At 42.3% G+C, this 21,394-nt stretch overlaps 1 protein-coding gene across 1 annotated transcript in view; it reads left to right on the top strand.

Annotated features, from left to right (window-relative positions):
- Nucleotides 1-6,612: 6,612 nt before the first annotated feature.
- Nucleotides 6,613-21,394, top strand: part of ARSB (arylsulfatase B) — a 115,669-nt gene continuing 100,887 nt past the window's right edge. The window contains exon 1 of the mRNA XM_087815429.1: nucleotides 6,613-6,954. Coding sequence (XP_087671555.1) covers nucleotides 6,613-6,954 — 342 coding nt within the window. The remainder of the gene's footprint in view (nucleotides 6,955-21,394) is intronic.

Here is a 21,394-nt window from a genome sequence, read left to right as displayed (position 1 = left end):
TGGGAGGAGACTAACCAAAAAACTTACATGCATGTATGTATAATGCATGGACACAAACAATAGTGTGGTGAAGGCCTGGGGTGAGGGGCAGGGGGTGGGGTGCTAGGTAGAAGGGATCGATGGGGAGAGGGGGACATCTGTAATACTTTCAACAATAAAGTATGGTTGATACAGTCTTAATGCTGTTAATATGGCAGATTGATAGTAAACATGGCTTTTTTGGCAGTAAATTTAAAAAAAGATTTGTGTATGTATATATATATCGATATATATATACACACATATATATACACACACACACAACTTTCTTATCTAGTAAGAGTAGGTTCTTACCTTCTTGGTCATACAATATGACTATTTTTTAATACAGTGTTCACATTAGTTTGAGATATTTAAGCATGATTGGAAGAGTTGGCTTAGAACTTCCGTGAATGCAATTCAGTTGTATATTATATTGTGTGAATTCTAAGGCTTAAGTTGTGTGAAGTTAAGAGGAAAGAAATGGGACAAAGTGCAATACCAATATCCTGTTTCTTGACCTGTTGACTTGGTGGTTACTTGGGTGTGTTCATTTTCTGAGAATTCATTGACCCATGTACACTTTTGTTCAGTCTTATGCACACACATAAATGCTATGTCAAAATCTTTTTATATGAATGGTACTGTTTTCCACTCTCTACTCTTACCTTGTTGGTTTTAAGGAGGCAGGAGGTGATAAGCAATTGGCAGGATGAGGGGGTCAAAGGAGTTTCAATTTGAGTAGGCCAAAGCCGTTCTTCATCCAGCTTATCAATTTCAGAAAGTTGGAGAATATTAGAGTTAAATCTTTCATCTTTTTTTAATCTGACCTTTTCCTCCTAATATACACACATACACCAGCACATAAAACAAAACCAACACTGAACTGAAGATGCTTCTTGTAGAGAATTACCTTCCTCTATGCTTGGACCTTGATGATTGTTAGCACAGTGATAATTAGCACTGATGGTGGCTAATAAGTATGACTTATGCATGTGACCACTGGCAACTAGGTGAAGGGTAAAAACCTTGAGAACACTCATCAGTAAGTCTGGTATATGACCTTTCAGGCCTTTAAGAAGGTCCTCTCCCCCTGCTTCACTTAGATATGGTAAAAACAAATCCATTCCAGATCGTTTTCCAAATGTATTGTGAAAATAATTTAATAGCTGGCATCTAAAGTAGCAAAGTTTGAATATTCTTTCTGAGGTTCAAGTCTATCTCCTTCTGGGAAGCAAATGGGGCAACGAGTTAACACCAACCACAATTTACCACATTTAGTTAGCGAACTTCAGGTTTTCTCTCTACGAGAGACCTCTTGCCATTCTTATCTCTACCCCAACGGTTAAGCGTTTAGAGATAAAGTGTTTAAAATTGCTTAGCCTTTGTGTGCAATATTTATCATATTCAAAAGCACTGAAATAAAAACAGTTTGCAGGAAACTTTGAAACACAGATTTCCTGACTTCTGAGCATAGCAGATAGCCAAGAGCCAAGGGCTTTGCAAACTAGAGAAACCAAGAGACAAGCGCATCTATGTGACTTTCTTAGTGCATGGCCTTGGGCTTTACAAACAGGTTCACTGAGGGATGTTTATTTTTGGCACTTTATTCTCACTTATAATGCATTTTACATTTTGTTTAAATGTAAATTATGTTATTATTATTTTAAAAATACTATTAGAAATAGATAATATCTGCCCAGACTTGTAAAATTTAGAAGACATAATGGATATATGGTGAAAAGCTAGTCTCTGTCGTATACCTGTCCTCAGTTAGCAAGTCTACCCAGAGACAACCAATGTTATCCTTTCTTTTGTATCCTTCTTAAGATACTCTATAAATATGTAAGCATCTCTCTCAATATACGAATATAGATATATATGCACATATATACATATATTTTTTAAGCAAGTGAAAGCATACCATGCATAATGTTCTTTGCTCAACTTTTAAAATTTAATGGTATATCCCAGAGATTATTCACTATCACTCTTTTAATTGGTTGCTTAGTATCCCATAATTAATTTGACCAGGTCCTATTATTTGCCTTTTTCTAATAAAAATAAGGCTAAAATTAATATCTTGATGTATATGATATTTCTTGCATTGAGTATATCTGAAGGATAATTCCGACAGCTGGATTTGCTGGGTAAAAGTGCATGTTCATTTTGACATACATGCAAAAATGTTACTCCTAGAGGTTGTGTCAAATTTCATTCCTGTGATTAATATATAAGAGGGCTTGTTTCTTTACACCCTACTCAAAGCAGTGAGTTACCACTAGAATCCATGTTATATTACTGAAGTTTCAATTTGTATTTCTCCTCTTGAGTGGGATTGAATATTTATTCATGTATTTAATGACCACTTATATTTTTCTGTAAACTATTATGTTCCTATATTTTGTCCACTTAAGAATTAGATTGTTGGTCTTTTTCTTATTGACTTTAGGAGTTAAGAGATTTAAACTATTGGTTAAACAGGTTTTGTGTAGGTTAGAATACAAACCAAATGATTATGTATAGGATCCTTTACATACAAAAAAATATATCCCAAGTTCCAAGCACCCCTCCTACCAAACAATTAACTTTTAAACCCAGTTGTGAATTGAGAGCTGCTTTGATTTCAGTTCTAGTTTTTGCATCTTAGAACTGATTGGAAGGGTTTTTACTGATATGATTATGTTCTGGGAAAACCCTAAAATAAAATCAATGATTAAACTAACTCAAACAGTAAAATAATTCAGTACTTGGTGAAATATAAATTACCATGCAGAAATCAGTAGCCTACACTTCCACAAATAATAACCTGTTAAATGATAGAATGGTAGAGAAAGCCCCATTTCAGTAGCAACAAAGAAGGTATAATAGTTAGGAATAAATTTAACAAGAAAGGCACAAAAGTGATAAGAGGAAAATTTTAAAACACTTCTAAAAAATACAAAAGTAGACCTCAGTTAACATTTGTTCTTAGATAGGACAACTTAGTATCATAAAGATTTCAGTTGTCCCTAAATTAATTTATAAATGTAATGTAATTCCAAGAAAAATACCAACCAACTCTTTTTATGGAACTGGGACATGTTGATATTAAATTCCATATGAAAGAATAAATATGTAGAGATACCCAGGAAAACATTAAGAATTAAAAGCTATAAGGAGTCACTATTCTTACCGAACCTTAAAACATATTGTAAAGCCTGTGACTGAAACAGTGTGAGCTGGTGCACGAGTCAGCAGAGCGGCCAGTGGAAGAGAGCAGAAAGCCCAGAAACAGACCCAAGCACATGGAAATGAAGCACATGGTAAAGGCGTCATCTCGTATCACCAGGCCAAAGATGGGCTTCATCTTCTTTACGAGTGGTGCTGGGACAACTGGATAATCATTTGGGAAAAGATACAATTAGGTCCATATCTCACATCATGCACGAAAATAAATGCCAATAGATTAGGAATCTAAATGTGAAAACTGAAGCCATACAAGTACTAGAAGAAAACATGGTTGAATTTTACTTTAACTTTGGTATAAAGAAAGTCTATGACTCAATCCCATAGGCAATACAAGAAAATATTGATAAATTTGACTACATTAAATAAACTTGGGTATGTCAAAACACCATAACACAATGTTTGACAAGTGACAAACTGGGAGAAAGTACTTGTGATATATATTACAGTTAGGTAATAGCTCTAATAGCTAAAGAACTATTAAAATTGAGGGGGAAAAATACCAAAACCCAATAAAAAATGACACAATTCACAAAAATGATGTAAAAATGGCCCTTTGGCATATGAAAAGATGTTTAAACCTTACTCATAGAGACATTTAATAACAAAAATAAACTATCCAGAGATACTATTTCTCATATCAGGTTGGAAAAAATTTTTAAATATAGTACTTTTTAATAGCTGGAGGTAAAGAAAATTGGTACAACCCATACACATATGGAAAGGGAGAAGTAGAATTAAGGTATTCACTATGAACTAGTGTTTTTTTCCTATAAATATTTATCGATATAGTATGTGGGGGTGTATATATACTTACATATGTGTGTTTGTATATACGTATCAAGTTCCTATCTTTGTCTGGTGAGAGCCTAGAAGCAATGACAGCCCAGTAGCAACGAGCACACCTATAGCACAAATCTTGATTTCTGGATGCCACCCTCCACTAAAAGGCCAAAAGGATACAAAAGCCAGATTGAAGAGGCTCCCACTGCCCAAGTCAGAGGAAATTGGAGCACTGAAATAATTATAGCAAAGTATAATAGCATATTGATTAAAACAAGAATCCATGAGTTCATAGTGACATAAATAAATGGGGGAGAAGGGATAGTTCTTCTTTACAGTAGAAAGGCAACTAGGAAATATAGAGGGAATGACTGAATTAGAAAATCACCATTTGTGAACCATCCTAATATACTGAAGCAAAAGGAATTAGTGGATGCAAAAACTAATAGGCAAAAGTTTTAGGAATAACAGAATATATACATATTCTCAAAGTAGCTCCCCCTAAAATACTTATTAATGACAAGGGGGAAATAGTAACTTTACAGTGGAGAAATGGACACATGAGCAAAGTGTGAAAATAACAGAGCAAATCAACATCATGTGCCTCTTATTATGTAGCATCGAGAACACAAATCATCACTCTTATGATATTTCTGCACAAACCCATAGCCTGGCTCTAATCATTAGGAAACATCAGACAAACTACAACTGAGAGATTTTGCAATAACTAGTTTGTCATGCACATTAGAGTATTCAATATATAGATGAAAAATAGAATTAACTTTTTAATTAACTCATTTGCACACTTCCAGAGCACTTTTGACATAAGGTATTACTTGAAAGTGTAGGACATGAGAAAGCTCACTGCTCGTTTCAGAAGCAGTTGGTCAAGTGGTAATTGTTCCTGCAGATTAGCAGCCATGGTTTGGGCAATTCGATCTTTATCAGGAAGAGTAGGGGGGACAGTTATGGGAGAGAAGGACATGCAAGGGCCTTAGTTAAAAATCTCAGTCTGTCGTGGTCTCTTAAAGGGTCTTCACATGAAGTTTTCAAGTCCTAACATAATGAGTCAAACAGCTCCTTAAAATTATTCTTTTTAATTTAAAGCTACATTTAAAATTTTACTGCTAAATTTCATTGATTTCACCAGAGATGAAAAGTGGATGTAATATAAACTAATCTACTTCATGCAAAGAAAAAAAAAAAGTATATGTATGTAAGAGGGAAACATTCCATGTGTTAAAGGGTATTTTTTGTAAAAAAGAGAGAGAAAATCATGACCATTATACAGATATAAAAATGAATACATGTTAAAGATTTTATTTAACTCATTAATGAGGAAATTGATACAGTGTAAAACCAGTTCAAAGGACAACCCAAAGAACAGATCAGGAATATTAAATGTGCACGTAGAGGCAAGTCTTGCATGGTGGTGGGGGTGAGGGTGGAGGTGGGGGAGAGGGTGAGGGTGGGGGAGAGGGTGAGGGTGGGGATGGGGGAGAGGGGGGAGGTGGGGGAGAGGGTGAGGGTGGGGATGGGGAGAGGGTGGAGGTGGGGGAGAGGGTGGAGGTGGGTGTCATTCCACTGGATAGACTTCATTTGCACAGGTGTAAACAAAACCTAGTTTCCATTGCTATCAGTTAGCCACAACTTGTAAACTTGTAAAATGACCCCCATGGAATGAGATTCATTAAGCCTGGAAGGATGCAGTGCCTAATTTTTACCCTACAACTGTTACCTCCAGAGATGGAGTAGGCAGAGGCCTGGGGGACGCTGGGCACCTACTGGTCACAGGCTGTGGACACTACAGTTCTTTGGTTTACTACTCGATTGTCGGGGAGCCAGCTCTGAAGGGGCTCCTGTCTGGACAAGCTAATGAGCTACTCAAGGCCCGCACAGCGCCCCAAATAACTCCCGGGGAGGCCTAAGCGGAGCTGCACCTTCGAAGGGCCGCGCGCAGGCGGCGCGTGCACCGGGCTCCGTTTGCGCTGGTGGGGGACTGGCTGCGCAGATGCAGGTACTGCTCGCAAAGGGGACCCGGGACGTCCCCTGGACGGCTGCCTCTAGGTCCCCCGCCGGCACGAGGCTGGGCTCCTGCTCGGGGTGCTTCTCCCCCTACCTTCCCAACCTCACAGCCCAGGGCCATGCCACAGAACCGAGCTCCTGTTAGGCGCAACCAGCTACAAGATTGTTTATTCTAAAAAACCCGTGCATTCATTACAATTCCTAGCTGCCAGCGCTGCCGCGAGAGTTAGGGACGAGGGCTGTGCAGACAGATGCTTCGTGAACTGTAAGAACAGGTCTGCTCCTCGGCTGGGACCCACGGCGCCGAGCTCCGTTGGCAGAGCTCAGCGACCGGCGTCCCCACCGCGCAGATTCCGCGGGGCCGAGCGGCGGCCGAGCTGGGCCCTGGCCCCTCCCCGCCGCCGGCCCGGGCTCGGCCGGGGGCTCGGCGCCGGCCTCCGCAGCCCGCGGCGCGGGGGGAAGCCGCGGGGCGGGGCGGGGCGGCCGCCCAGTTCCTGAATCTGTAGGCCGGGCCGCGGCTGCAGGCGCCACACGCGCGGGGACCGAGCGCGGCGCAGGATGGGCCCGCGCGGCGCCGAGAGCCTGCCCCGAGGCCCCGGCCCGCGGCGGCCGCGCCCGCCCGTCGGCCTCCCGCCGCTGCCGCTGCCGCTGCCGCTGATGCTGCTGCTGCTGCTGCTGCTGCCGCCGCCGCCGGGCGCGGGCGCTGGGGCCGCGGGGCCGCCGCACCTGGTGTTCGTGCTGGCGGACGACCTGGGCTGGAACGACGTGGGCTTCCACGGCTCGGCCGTGCGCACGCCGCACCTGGACGCGCTGGCGGCGCGCGGCGTGCGCCTGGACAACTACTACACGCAGCCGCTGTGCACGCCGTCCCGCAGCCAGCTGCTCACCGGCCGCTACCAGGTACGCGCGCCCGGCCCGGCCTCGAGCCCCTGCCGGCGGGGCGGGCAGCCGCGCGGGCCCGACTCCGTTCCCGGCCGGGGGAGCGCGGCGGCCCCCGCCCCCGCGGCGCCGTCTCCGCGCCCCGCGGCCTGGGTTCCGCGGCGGCCTCTGCGCACGCGCGCTCCCGCGGCCCCGCCCCCGCCGCGCCGGGCGCGCAGTTTCGTTGTCTGGGGGCGACGGCGGGTCCAGGGGGCGGGCGGCGGGCTCCGCGGGGCCGACCTGCGGCGGGGCGGGGGGCGCAGCTGGCGGGGCGCGGGCGCGGCGGGTGGCGGGGGGAAGCCGGAGGGTTAGAGCGAGTGTCCCCGGCGGGCAGGGCTCGGGCTCCCTGGGGGCTCGGCGGCGGGGGGTGAGGACCGTCCGACCAGAGATGAATTGTTTCAAGGTTGGGCAGCCCTGGAGTGAAGCCTCCGCAGTGGGCTTTTCTTGGGCTGCTGACATTCCTTCCACATGTAACCCGATTCAACCCCTGAGCATCTTCATTACCTCCGAAAGCTGCCCTTGAAGAACTTCTCTGTGCGCAACAGGGAAAGGAATTGTGGAGAGTGTGCATAAATATTAGGTAGCTAAGAATAGCGAGAACGTTTCCTTAGCGCTTTGCTGTTTTTATTTTTTGAATTTATTCAGTTTAGAGACAGGAAGGAAGGGAAAGAGAGAGACATGGATTTGTTGTTCAGTGGTGCAAGCACCATGGGCCCGGTGCAGAGGTCATCAGGGCGGAAAGCCCCAGGTGTCTAGAGTGGGACGTCGCCCCCCAGGATGACCTTTCCTCCCCTAGCTTATCACTGGTTATTCAGTTTCGACCCCCTGACCTTTCCTCCCTAGAGGGAACATCTAGGCCTCAGTTGTGTTTCAGCTCCAGGCCCAGAAAAGCAGCAAAACCAGACCAGGGGCCCCGTGGCTGACCTCAGGACCAGCTGCATTGAATAATGGCCCCCTGCCCTGGCGCTGACCAATCAATCAGTGGACACCTAGACCCTCAAAGGACACACCTGGAAAGCTGCTGAATATTCTATTGCGATCTTCCCCAGGTGTGGTGTGACACCCCCCTACACACCCTCATTCCCACCTCCCACCCTATCCCCCTTCAGGCAATCTCTTGGCCTACACCTGTTCCACTTATTTACCCATTCTTTGGTGTTTCCCATGTGTGCTCTCACCAGGATTGAACTGCAGCCTTGGTGTGTAGGTAGAGACCCCCACTCTAACCAACTGAGCTACCTGGCCAGGGCTGCTTTACTGTTTTTATTATTTTTTTAATCTTCACTTGAGGATATATATATATATATATGTGTGTGTGTGTGTATATATATATATATATATATATATATATTTTTTTTTTTTTAATTTGAGAGAGAGAGGAAGGGGGAGAGAGAGAGAGAGAAATACTGATGTGAGAAACATGGATTGGTTGCCTCTTGTACCTGCAACATAGGTATGTACCCTCACCAGGAATCGAACCCACAACCTTTTGGTATTCCAGACGAAGCTCCAGCCAACTGAGCCACCGGGTCAGGGCTGCTTTACTGTCTTTAAAGTTAATTTTTGAAACAGCCCATAAGGTAGCTGTTATTTTTAATCCCCTTTTACAAATGAGGAAACAAACCTATAGAGGTTCTGTTGGCAGCTTTGAAAGGTACCAGGTGTAAGACCGGTGGGGTCAGATCAAAGCCAATTCTCATTATAAGAGAACGTTTATTTAGAAAAATCACAGAGGTGGAAGAAGTGAGTGGTAGAAGAAATGGGTTTAGGAAATAAGTTACAGAGGCAAAAGAAGGGCCCTTGGAGTTTAGGAATGAAGAAGGTAAGGTAATTCCCTAGGGGTAAGAAGAGATCGATGGGGAGGGAGAGGGGAAAGGGAAAGGCACTGGCGTGCTCCAGGGAAGGAGAGGGTGCTGGGTCCTCTGTCCTAAAAGCTCTTACGGGTGGAAATTTTAGGGGAGGTCCCAGCGGAGGATCTCAGTAGAATATTCATCAGCTTTTCAGGTGTGTCCTTTCAGGGTCATGGTCTCTACTGATTGGTCAGCAGCTGGACAGGGGGTCATTAGTCACTGCAGCTGGTCCTGAGGTCAGCCATGGCATTGCTTGTCTGGTTTTGCTGCTTTTCTGGTCCTGGAACTGAAACACAACTGAGGCCTAGATGTTATGAAAGATCACGGGTTCTAAACCAAATGACCAGCAATATGCTAGGGGAGGAAAAGTTACCCTGGGGACAAGGTCTCACCCCACAGTTGTCTGTTGCTAGGCACCTGGGGCTTTCCACCATGGTGACTTCCATACCTGGACCATCGTCCTTGCTCTGCTCATGTCTCTCTGACTACCTGCCGGAGTTCCATGACAAGCTAAGAACCACACAGAAAGTGCTAGAAAGTGCTCAAGCTGGGTTTATGCCTTTCCTGCACCCACTTGTCATCTCAGGCCTCTAAAATTGGACTTTTTTTCTCAATGAGATTGACATTTTCGTAAGATCCTGGTGTGGTTATGATCATATTAAATACAATAATGGAACCGTTTGAGAGCGCAGGGATACCTCCCTATGGTTTGCAATGGAGATAGAGGCCAGTTCCCTTCACCACCAGCCCTAAATGCTTTCCGCAGTTCTAACTTGGTCTGTGAAGTATAATCAGGAATACCTACTGTGATGCAGATCTTTTCCTGGACCCTCTGTGGGACTAAGGAGGGAAGGCCAGGGCTGACCAAAATGGTTCTGCATTTGCTCTGAAGCAAGAGAACTGAACTGGAATTGCAGAAGAACAGGAGGGCGGCTTTCAGTCCTCTAACTTCCTCCCTTCCAACAGACTTGAGCAGGAAAGCAGACACCGCACACAAAAGCTTGCTCATGTAATTGGCTACTTTTGTCCCTTAACAGCTTCCCCCACCAGTCACTGACATTTCATCTTGGGGGGGAAAATGTGAGTATTCAGAGTACCCCCGGTATGAAGTGAAGGCAGGGTAGAAGATGGGCGTTCCAAAGCAGCTTAGAAACCACTCAACATAGAAGCTAGCCCCCCAAGCATTGTGTTTGACTTTTCTTCTGTTTTATTCTGATAGAGCATAGGAGCCCTGATTAGAAATTACCTTGGGTTAGCAAGCATCCTCTTTTAAACGAGTCACTTTCTCAAAGGGTGAGGCAGCCTCATTGCCCTCACATACTACATACTGGTACTGCTCTGAGCGCTTGGACACAGTCTCACAGAAACCCAATGAAGTAGGTATTATTGTTGTTAGTCATTTTTGATAATGGGGAAACTGAGGCTGGAAGAGGTTAAGAAACTTGCCCCAAATCCAGGGCAAATAAGTGGTGGAGCAGGATTTGAACTGGGCAGTGTGGCTGCACAACCGCTACACGACATTGCTACTCAGAATTATTAAAAATATTTCCTGAATTATTTTTCTATTATTTTTGGGCATTTAGGTTGTTCCTCAACATCTCAATGTAAAAAATGAACTCACCACACTTCAGGTTAGGAATTGCCTACGTTAAATGGAAAATGAGATAGGAGGAAAGGTTGTATTTCTGAAAGTCATGTGTTGTGCATAATTTTAGACAATAAAATGAGGAAGTTTATTTCTTTTAAAATTAGGTACTCGAAAGAACTACTTAATAGCCACATCTGTGAATCATGCTTTGACATGTAGAGCATGTCATTTATGTCCCATAATCATTTAACTTTAGATTAGAAAGGAAAAGCATAATGTGATAAGCAAGTTTAGACTGATGGAACTTTATATTCCCAAGACATTCTGAGTTTTAGTTTTTTAGCTGATTAAAGTATTTAGTTGAGCAGACCAGTTAGTAATTATATGTAGGTTTCATTCTTTGCCATGTCAGTCAGTCTTCAGACTCACTAGACATCACTAGACATCATTGACCTCACTAGACATTTTTCACTTCTGGAAAATATGGGAATTGGGCTGACCTCTAAGGCTCTGTATCTCTCAATTTATTTGACTCTAAGGTTCTTGGGTCCTTTAGAGCAAATGTCTGGCTTGGTAAATGAATATTAGCATACTCACTAATGCCACCTACTGGTAGAAGGAAAGATTAACCTTGCTCAACACTGCCCTACAAGTTACAGGAGTTGCTTGTTCTGGTGCCAGAAACTAGTTCAGACAAAAGTGTGAATTCAACCTTTTCTATTTAGACATTTCATTGTTCAGAATCCTCACATATGAACCTTTAAAAATATGCATGCTTTACTTAAAAAATGCATAGAGTTTGGGAAAGGGGGAAAAGAGAGACTGATCATTATAAGGTAATGATGAGGTAAGAAGTAACCCATAAATTCAGAACTAGAATTCAGGTCTCTACACTTAGGCTAGTGTTCTTCTCAGCCCTATATGACTCATTCATTATTTTAAAAATCTTTTTAAATACCTATATTTAATTAATGTTTTTGGAATAGAAAAATAAATTCACATGGTTTAAAAACTCAAAAGTTGCAAAAGGGCTTATGGTGAAAAAATCTCTTCCTACATACACATATACACACATACATTCTCTTCCTTAGGTTTCCACCTCCCCATCTTTGCAGGCAAAAAATGCAATCTGAATTATGTATAAAATATTTTATTCATATACAAGATACATATGTGGACATTCCCCTCCTCTCTTTTTATATGACTGATAGCATCCTCTTCACACTGCTTTGCACCTTGGTGTTTTGGGTTTTTTACCTTAACATTTAAAATAATTCAATATTGTTATGTAAAGAGCATTCTCAATATTTATGGCTGTATAATATTTTGTTAAATGGGCATATCATAATTTATTTAACCAGTCACATAATGATAGACATATAGGTTATTTCCAGCCTTTTTATATGTCAAATAATGCTGAAGTCTATATGCATAACCCATGGACATAAACAATAGTGTGGTGAAGGAGCGGGAAGAGGGGTGGAGAGGGGTCAGTGGGGAAAAAAAGGGGACATATATAATATAGATAAATTACAATAAATTACAACAGATAAATATACAATAAAGATAAATTACCAAGGAAAAGTAGGGTGGGGGCTCTGGAATCATAAAAGGTTGAGTTGGGGTATGGGGCAGGGGTCAGGGGCCCAAACTCTTATCTGTGGTGGTTAAAAAAAAATGCTGAAGTCAATACCTTGTAAATATGTCATTTTGCACGCATTTGAATGGAACAAATTCTTAAAAAGAATTTTCTGGGTTTAACGTGTTTGTAATTTTGATAAATATTTCAAAATTGCAACTCAGTAGGTGGTATCAGTCCACATTCCCACTAGCAATATGAGATATTGCTTATTCTATACTCTTTTTTTAAAGTTATATTTCACATACCATAAATTCACCATTTTAAGTGTATAATTCATTGGGGGTTTTTTGTTTTTTAAAAAATATTTTTGTTGATTTCAGATAGAGGAAAGGAGAGGGGAGAAAGAGAGAGAAACATTAGTGATGAGAGAGAGTCATTGATCGGCTGCCTCCTGCGTGCCCCTCACGGGATCGAGCCCACAACCCAGGCATGCACCCCAACAGGGAATCGAACCTCGATCTCCTGGATCATTGGTCGATGTTCAACTGCTGGGCCACGCCGGCTGGGCTCATTGGTGTTTTGTGTGTGTGATTTTTGTATATCCACAAAGTTGTGAAACCATCACCTCTATCTACTTTCAGAATCTTTCCAGCACCCCAAAAAGAAACTCATAACCATTAAGAGTCCTGTCCTCATTCGTTTCTTCCCCTCACCCCTGGCAACCACTAATCTACTTCCCATTGTTATGGACATACATGGAATCATACAGGAGGTATTCTTTCATCCATGTGGTGGTATGTATCATCCTGTTTTATGGCCAAGTAATATTTCATTGTATGGATATACAAACATGTTATTTTCCATTCATCAGTTGATGGACATTGGATTAATCTACTTTTTGGCGATTATGAATAAATAATGCTGCTGTGAACATCCATGTACAAGTTTTGAAAAATTATATGAACTTTTTTTTTCCTCCAGTGTTCTTGGGTATATATTTAGGAATGGAATGCTAGATCGTATGGCAACTCTATGTTTAACTTTTGAAGGAGCTACCAAACTGTTTCCACAGCAGCTACACCATTTCACATTCCCACCAAAAATGTATATGGGTTGCAATTCCTCTGAGTCCTTGTCAACACTTGTTATTATCTGTTTTTCTATTATAGCCTTCTAGTCAGCCTAGTGGGTAGGAAGTGATATTTCATTATGCTTCTGCATTTGCATTTCCCTAATGACTAATGATATTGAGTATCTTTTTATGTCGTATCGGTCATTTGTATATTTCTTTGGAGAAATCTCTGCTCATATCCTCTGCCCACTTTTTAATTGGGTTATTTGTCTTTTTATTGTTGAGTTATAAGAGTTCTCTATATATTCTGTATATTAAACCTTTTCCAAATATATCATTTGCAATTATTTTATTCTGTTCTGTGGGTTGTCCTTTTACTTTTTTGACAGTGTCCTTTTATATTAAAAAGTTCTAAATTTTGAAGTATTTCAATTTATTTACTTTTCTTTGGTTGTGCTTTTGGTGTCATATCTAAAGAACCACTTTCTAATTCAAGGTACAAACACTTCTGTTTTCTTCTAAGACTATTGTGGTTTCAGCTCTTATATTTAGATCTTTGATCCCTTTTTAGTTAATTTTTGTATATTTTTTTAAGTGTGTGGATACATATGGATGTCCAGTTGTTCAGGACCATTTGTTGAAAAGACTATTTTTTCCCCCAATTGGATGGTCTTTGTATGTACCCTTGTCAAAAATCAGTTGACCATAGACATACGGGTTTATTCCTGTATTCATAGTTCTGTTCCATCGATCTGTTTATCCTTACATCGGTACCGAGCTGTAGCTTTGTGGTAGGGTTCAGAATCAGAAAGTGTGAGTTCTCCAATTTTGTTATTTTTTAAGATTGTTTTGGCTAATCTGGGCCCCTTGTATTTCCATATGAATTTTAGGATCAAACTTGTCCATTTCTGAATTTTGATAGGGGTTGCATTGATCTATAAATTAATTTGGGGAGTAGTACTACCCTAGCAACACAGGCCTTCCAGTCTATAAATCTGAGATGTCTTTCCATTTAGGCCCTCTTTAATTTCTTCCAACAATGTTTTGTAGTTTTCAGCCTATGAGTCTTGCACGTCTTTGGTTACACTTATTTTTATTTTTTTCTCATTTTTCATCTGTTGTAAATGGAATTGTTTTCTTAATCTTATTATCGATTGCTCATTGGTAGTGTATAGACATGCAACTGACATTTATATATTTGACCTGTGTCCTGCAGCCTTGCGGAACTTATTAGTTCTAATTGTGTGTGTGTGTGTGTGTGTGTGTGCATGCTCTGTATGATTTTCTCTATAAATGATCCTGTCATCTACAAATAGAAATAGTTTTACTTCTTACTTACCAATCTGGTACCTTTCGTTTCATTTTCTTGCGTAGTTACGCTGGGTAGAACCTTCAGTACATTATGGAATAGAAGTGGCCAGAGTGGACGTTCTTTTCTTATTCCTGATCTGAGAGGAAAGCTTTCAGTCTGTCACCATTGAGTATAATGCATACATTCATTCATTTTTTCCACAAATTTTCATTGAGCAACTATTGGTCCTGGGCATTGTGCTATACACTCTGGATTTCCTGATGTTTATAGTGGTGGGGGTGAGGGTAGGGGAAGGAGTTTTCAAGAGGGGGTGAAATAAACACAAACAAATGAGTAAGGTGAATTTAAATAGCATGGCAATAAATATGGGGACTAAAGTAAAGCAGGTCAAGTAATAGTGACTCAGGAAGGTACTTCCAAGAAAGCGATGTAGAGGCGGAGGCCTGAATGGAGAGGGGAATGGGCCACGGAAAGGTCCTGGCACGCAGAGTGTGCTCAGTGGGAGGGACTGCCACAGTAAGGCCCGGCTGGAAAGGGCCCCTCCTCAGCGGGGGGGACGGCGCCCCTGGCTGGGTGCAGGGGGTGGACAAGCAGGCCAAGCGCCCAGAGAGGGAGCAGGGGCTCCCCACGGCCACCGCTGCTTGTTCAGGATAGAATGTTCAAGTTGGTTTCGGTTTTCATAGGAGTGTTACACTGAAGAATGTTTCTAATCTAACAGTGTTCCAAATCAATATATTTTAAGGAACTACAATAAAGTGCCATTCTTTGTACACATGTAATTCCAGTCAGAATTAAATTTTATATTTTCTCTTTTAAAAATAACACTGTAAACTTATTCTTAAAATAAGGAAATACATTCAAAATTTTCAAATATAGAATATTTTTTAAAAGTTATATGCAAAAAAAAGACTTTGCATTCCTATCGCCTGCCCTTCTTCCTACCCTCCTGTCAGTAGCCCGTTTCTCAGCTTCTTAGCGTCCTTTGGAGGCAGGTTGTACATATAATGAAATAGATTTTACATTTACTTTCCCCTTGTTTTAACATTCAAGATTAAAAATATTAACTTAAAAATCCGTAAAGGGGTTAGGGGGATAGGACAGATGTTGTTTAACAGCACAAACTAGGAACAAGTAGTAAATACGACCTAGAAATGGGATGTACAGTACAGTGAACATAGTCAACACTGTGTTGTAATCATCAAACTTGCTTAGAGACTAGAATGATTCCAGCCACTAAAAAGAACCATTATGTAATGTGATAGAGGTATTAATTAGCATTTCAGCGGCAATCATATCGCAATGTTTATTAAATGTATCAAATTAACGTGATACATCTTAAATTTACACAATGTTGTATGTCAAATATATTTCAGTAAAATAACACATGTAATAAAGATATTTATAAAAGTGGTTAAATAAATAAAAATCCTTTGCTTTTCTAATAGAATTTGAATACTGCTTTTAGTTCAAGTAGACTTGAAAATACTAAATTTCCAAGTTCTTACAAATTGACTTCATTCAATACAAAATATTAATTATACCTCTGCGCTGCTAATACACTTTTTAAGTGTGGCTGGTGGTTCTCAGGCCTGACTTCTCCACTCGATCGCCTCGCTTACCTCTGGCCTAGAGGCGCACTCGGTGCTGAACAGCTAAATGAATGAATGTGCCCAGCACCTGAACGCCTGGGCATTTCCTGAAGGGGCTCGCTGTCTTAACTGCTTAGGGCTGACAAGTCATTTCTCATGCCCTTGCTTCCTTTCTGAGAAATCATAAAGAATAAAGGGTAACACAAGTGGTAGGCCTTAGTGGAAACATTTCTTTGGGGAAAAAAGTAAAGTAACTTTGGCCCTCACCTGGGAGCAGCCTTACCTTGGGCACTGAGGGGCCGCTCCGCCCCAACTCTGTAAACCTTGGCAGAGAATGGAAGCAGTGAGAGATGACTCCAAGGTTTCACTCTTCAGGGACCCACGCCACATTCCTCTTAATCTCATTGACAAACAGACAGGACACTTTCACAGCTTTTCACTCACCCCTGAAGCAGAACCTTGGACAGAAAATACAGGAAGGAGGCTGCGCGCGCAGCATGGGTAATTTTTTACTTTCGGTTCAAGTTTGCTGTAAGAGTGTGGGCAGGTAAGCCCCACGCTGCGGATCGAATGGGGCCTGCACGCTGTGGCTCGGAGAGAAGGGAGCTCTCCCCCAGGTTCCCGCATCCCCTGCTCTCAGTGCCCTGCCTGCCCCTTCCCCTCACCCCTCCACTGTCTGCCTCTCGGGGACTCCTGTCCCTGGTCAGCTTAGAAAAGAGTGAAGAGCGGAGTGAAGACCTGGAAGAAGTGGGAGGAGTGCTTGGGGGAGCCTGCGTGCCACAGATTGGGAGTGTTCACAGGACCAGGCCAAGGCGTCCAAGGGGCGAGAGAGAAGAGGAGCGTGTAGTCCAAGGCCATAGGTGCCTCCGAAGGGAGCACACGTGTTAGTGTTCATTCCTGACCCTTTAGGGGAGGAACGAAGGATGCATTAGGGCATAGTAACAAGCGAGAGGGCCACTTACCGAAAACACACCAGGGCTCTGAAGAAGGGCCCTGGGATGATATGCTTGGGAGGGCCTTTTGTTTTCCCTGAAGCCAGGTGTCCTCCCGTAGCCTCACCAGAGCCTAGAAGCACCCTCAGAAGGGAAGGGCATCTGGAGACTTAGTCTATGAGTATTGAAGATATCTTAGAGAAATAATTCCGTATTTTACTTCCCAAGTAATTGAAAATAAGTCTCCGGCTGAGTGCAATATGGCCCATTAACTTACGGGTTTTTTTGCCAGATGATTTTTTAGGTTATTTCAAGAATCCCTTTAGGCTATTCCTGTCTGGTAACTCTCTTTGTTTTTGTTTCCTTAATCATATCACTTTACTAACAATTCTTTTTCTTCCTTATTTTCCTTCCTTTTCATTTTGGGCTTTTGGCTAGATTCATAATTTAAACAGAGGAAGGCACTGAAAACAGTTTTTGCCTTGTTTACTCTTTTTACAAACAACATCCCTTTGTGGGTTCAGTCAGAGATTTATACTCTTTGCTAATCGACACCAAAATAAATAGACCCTTAAAACTGTCAGTGACACCAGCCAGTCCTGCAGCCCGAGATCTGAAGGGCCGGGCCAGATGGCCAAGCCAGGCCCCACACACATAATGTGTGCTCTGTAGCACTTGGCTTCGGCGGCATGGGCAGCTGGCTGCCGTTAGAAGGCTTGCGGGGGAAGGGAGCAATTCTCCACCATCCATTTGTTCTGTAGGCATCTCCAGGAATAGACCCTCAGGTGGCACGAGTGGTACTTGACCGTGGTTAAAACTGACAGCGTGCTGGCCGCGGCACAGGCTAGATCTTCTGAGCTCCTGGCTGGCTCCCAGCATGTTTTGTGATACGTTCCAGTCACGAAACTTCCCTCTGAGCTCTCTGGTGTGTGAAGTGGAGCGGGAGAGCTGCCCATTTTTGTGAATTTTCAAGTCCTGCAGCAGGAGGTGTTGCACAAATACACAGGTGCGGTGTGGGTATGAGTTCATCTCGCACAGGTCAGACTGGCAGCCTAGGGCCTGCGTTCTGTTCCACGGGATGTTATCCCAACACCCGAGGTGAGGAGAGAAATAGCATCCACCGCCGTGTGTGGGGCAGTGGCTCACCCAGTCCCTGGGCGAGTTTATCGTAAGCGTGGCTGAAATATTGTGCTCTGAGCTTCCAAATAGATTCATAATCAGTAGATTGCCTGAACCTCCGAAAGGGATTGTAAGAGGTTCTGATGTGGAAACCACCCCATCCCGTCCCCTCCCCATCCAGGAGATTGGGTCCAGGAGATTGGTTTTCTCTTTTAAGTTCTTGAGACTACACTGCTAGTATCTTCTAGGTCTGCAGAGGACAGGATAACTCACAGGATCAAATGAATTTTACATGCAACAGAACATGTAACCACAAATGTCTCATCAGTTACCCCTCAGGAAGAACCCAGAGACAAGCCAGGTCCTTCCCGAAGTCGCAAACTCTGCCTTTGCAGAGGGAATTCTTGGTGGTCAAGTAATATTTTAGGAGAAGCTGTTTTTTGAGGGAGGATTGGGGTTAATGAAGAAGAGACAGCTACCCTACCCGTGGTAGAGAGAGACTAAACCGCTCTGGACTTTCATGTTTTATCTGTCGGACCCTCTCCGTTTACACACCCTCTCATAGAAGACGGGCGTTAGAGTGGAATGTTTTAGATGCTGTTGCATTTAGACGGGGATGTTTGTTTTTCCTTTTGATTCCTCTTGGTGCGGTTATCCTGCCCCGTGAAGCATGGTGCGGCTCTATAACTCATGCTACACTGAAGTGCTGGGTTGGAAGCAGCTCAGCATTTGCCTGTTTACGGCCTCGCTACACATTACAGCTTCCTTACTTCAAATAATGTTCGAACAGACCAAAAACATGTTTTTTGGCTGTCATCCAGAGTTTGGCTTCCACTCCCCAGTAATGCCATAAAAATGCTCTGTCAAATAAATTCTCAGGGACTGAAAAGAACAAATTCCCTGCTCCATATGATGGTAGATAATAGAAGCAGGCTTCAGCTGACCGCCTGGCCCTCTGCCCATGCCCAGGACCCTGAATCACACAGTCTCCCTTGGTTTGCTATAGAGCCGTCAGAATTCATTCTCTGTGTGTGATGGATGAGCTTTCCATTTGAAAAACTTGCATACGGCATTAATCTCCACTGGGCCTTTTGAATCCATAAAATATTATCTTTCCTTATCCTGCTCTGTTGCCAATTGGTATATATTATGAGGTTTTTAAACCCAGGATTTTCTATTGATTAACTTCTAGTGTTAACCATAGTGATTTGGGGTGTGTGTGTGTGTTTTGAGAGATGCTTCTGTTTCCTAGCGTGGATATGGTAACATCCAAATCATTCATAATCCCAGCTGGGAGAGATGGCACATTCAAATGAAAGTAATTTAGGGAGGTTTTATTTACAAAGGGGCTATTTAAAAGGTGTGGATATGTGAGGGAACTCAAAGGATAGTGTATAACCCAGTGGAGCTATTACTCCCCCTGGGCCAGAAAGAAGGAAAGGAAAGGGAGCTTCCAGAAACTATATGGAGAGTGTCATGTAGAGCAGGCTCCCTTCAGAAGGGCCTGCAGTAGAGACAGCCTGGCAGCCACCGTTCTCTTATCCATTAGTCTATTGATGGGCACTTGGGCTGCTTCCAGATCTTGGCTCTTGCTGTTGTTGTTTTTTTAAAATATCTTTATTGATTTCAGAGAGAGGAAGGGAGAGGGAGAGAGAGAGATAGAAACATCAATGATGAGAGTCATTGATTGGCTGCAGCCCGCAACCCGGGCATGTGCCCTGACCGGGAATCGAACCCTGATCACCTGGATCCTAGGTCGATGCTCAACCGCTGAGCCACGTCCGGCCGGGCCAGATCTTGTATCTTGTAAATAACACTGCAGTGAACATAGGAGTGCATATCTTCTTTTGAATTAGTGTTTTGGGTTTCTTCAGGTATATGCTCAAAAGTGGAAACTCCACACTGCTTTCCTCAGTGGCCGCACCAGTCTGCATTCCCACCAACAGTGCGCGAGGGTTCCCTTTCCCCCCACAACCTTGCCAACACATGTTGTTTGTTGATTTATTGATGATAGCCATTCTGACAGGTGTAAGATGATATCTAATTGAGGTTTTAATTTGTATCTCTCTAATAATCAGTGAACTTGAGCATCTTTTCACATGTCTATTGGCCATCTGTATGTCCTCTGCGGAGAAGTGTCTATTCAGGTCCTCTGCTCGTTTTTTAATTGGATTGTTTTTTTGGTGTTGAGTTGTATGATTTCTTTATAAATTTTGGATATTAACCTCTTATCAGATGTATCATTGGCGAATATTCTTCCATTCAGTAGATTGTCTTTTCATTTTGTTGATGGTTTCCTTTGCTATGCAAAAACTTTTTAGTGTGATGTAGTCCCATTTGTTTATTTTTTCTTTTGGTTCCCTTGCTCAAGGAGATATATTAGAAAAAAAATATTGCTAAGAAATGTCAGAGATTTTACTGCCTGTTTTTTTTTGTAGGATTTTATGGTTTTGAGTCAAGTCTTTAATCCACTTTGAGTTTGTTCTTGTGTATGGTGTAAGAAGTGGTCTAGTTTCATTTTTTTGCATGTATCTGTCCAATTTTCCCAACACCGTTTATTGACTAGATTGTCTTTACACCATTGTATGTTCTTGCCTCCTTTTTCATATATTAATTGACCATATAGGTGTGGGTTTATTTCTTAGCTCTTTATTCTGTTCCATTGACCTATATGTCTGTTTTTATGCCAGTACCATGCTGGTTTGATGACTATGGCCTTGTAGTATATAGTTTGAAATCAGGTAGTGTGATGCCTCCAATTTTGTTCCTCTTTCTTAAGATTGCTGTGGCTATTCGGACTATTTTATGGTTTCCTATACTAAATTTTTGGATTATTTGTTCTAGTTCTATGAAATATACCATTGGTGTTTTGGTAGGAATTGAGTTGAATCCATAGATTGCTTAGGGTAGTATGGGCATTTTAATGATGTTACTTCTTCCTATCCCTGAACATGGTATATGCTTTGATTTATTTTTACCTTCAGTTTTTTTCTTCAGTGTCTTATAATTTTCCAAGTACTGTACAGATTTTTTATCTCCTTGGTTAAATTTATGCCAAGGTATTTTATTTGTTTTATGGAATTGTAAGTGGGATTGTTTTCTTAGTCTCCCTCTCTGATAGTTCATTATTGGTGTATAAAAGTGCAACTGATTTCTGAATATTTATTTTGTATCCTCCTAATTTACTAAATTCATTATCAGTTCTAGTAGTTTTTGGTAGAATCTTTAGGGTTCTCTATATACCATATCATGTCATCTGCAAATAATGATGACAGTTTTACTTCCTCCTCTCCAATTTGGATGCCTTTTATTAATTCTTCTTGTCTGATTACTGTGGCTAGGACTTCCAGTACTATGTTGAATAAAAGTGGTGAAAGT

This window comes from Miniopterus natalensis, chromosome 3 (genome assembly GCF_054644295.1).
Source record: "Miniopterus natalensis isolate mMinNat1 chromosome 3, mMinNat1.hap1, whole genome shotgun sequence".
NCBI classification, from domain to species: Eukaryota; Metazoa; Chordata; class Mammalia; order Chiroptera; family Miniopteridae; genus Miniopterus; species Miniopterus natalensis.
Note: the sequence above shows the minus strand (reverse complement) of the source record. Positions and strands in the feature narration are given on the sequence as shown.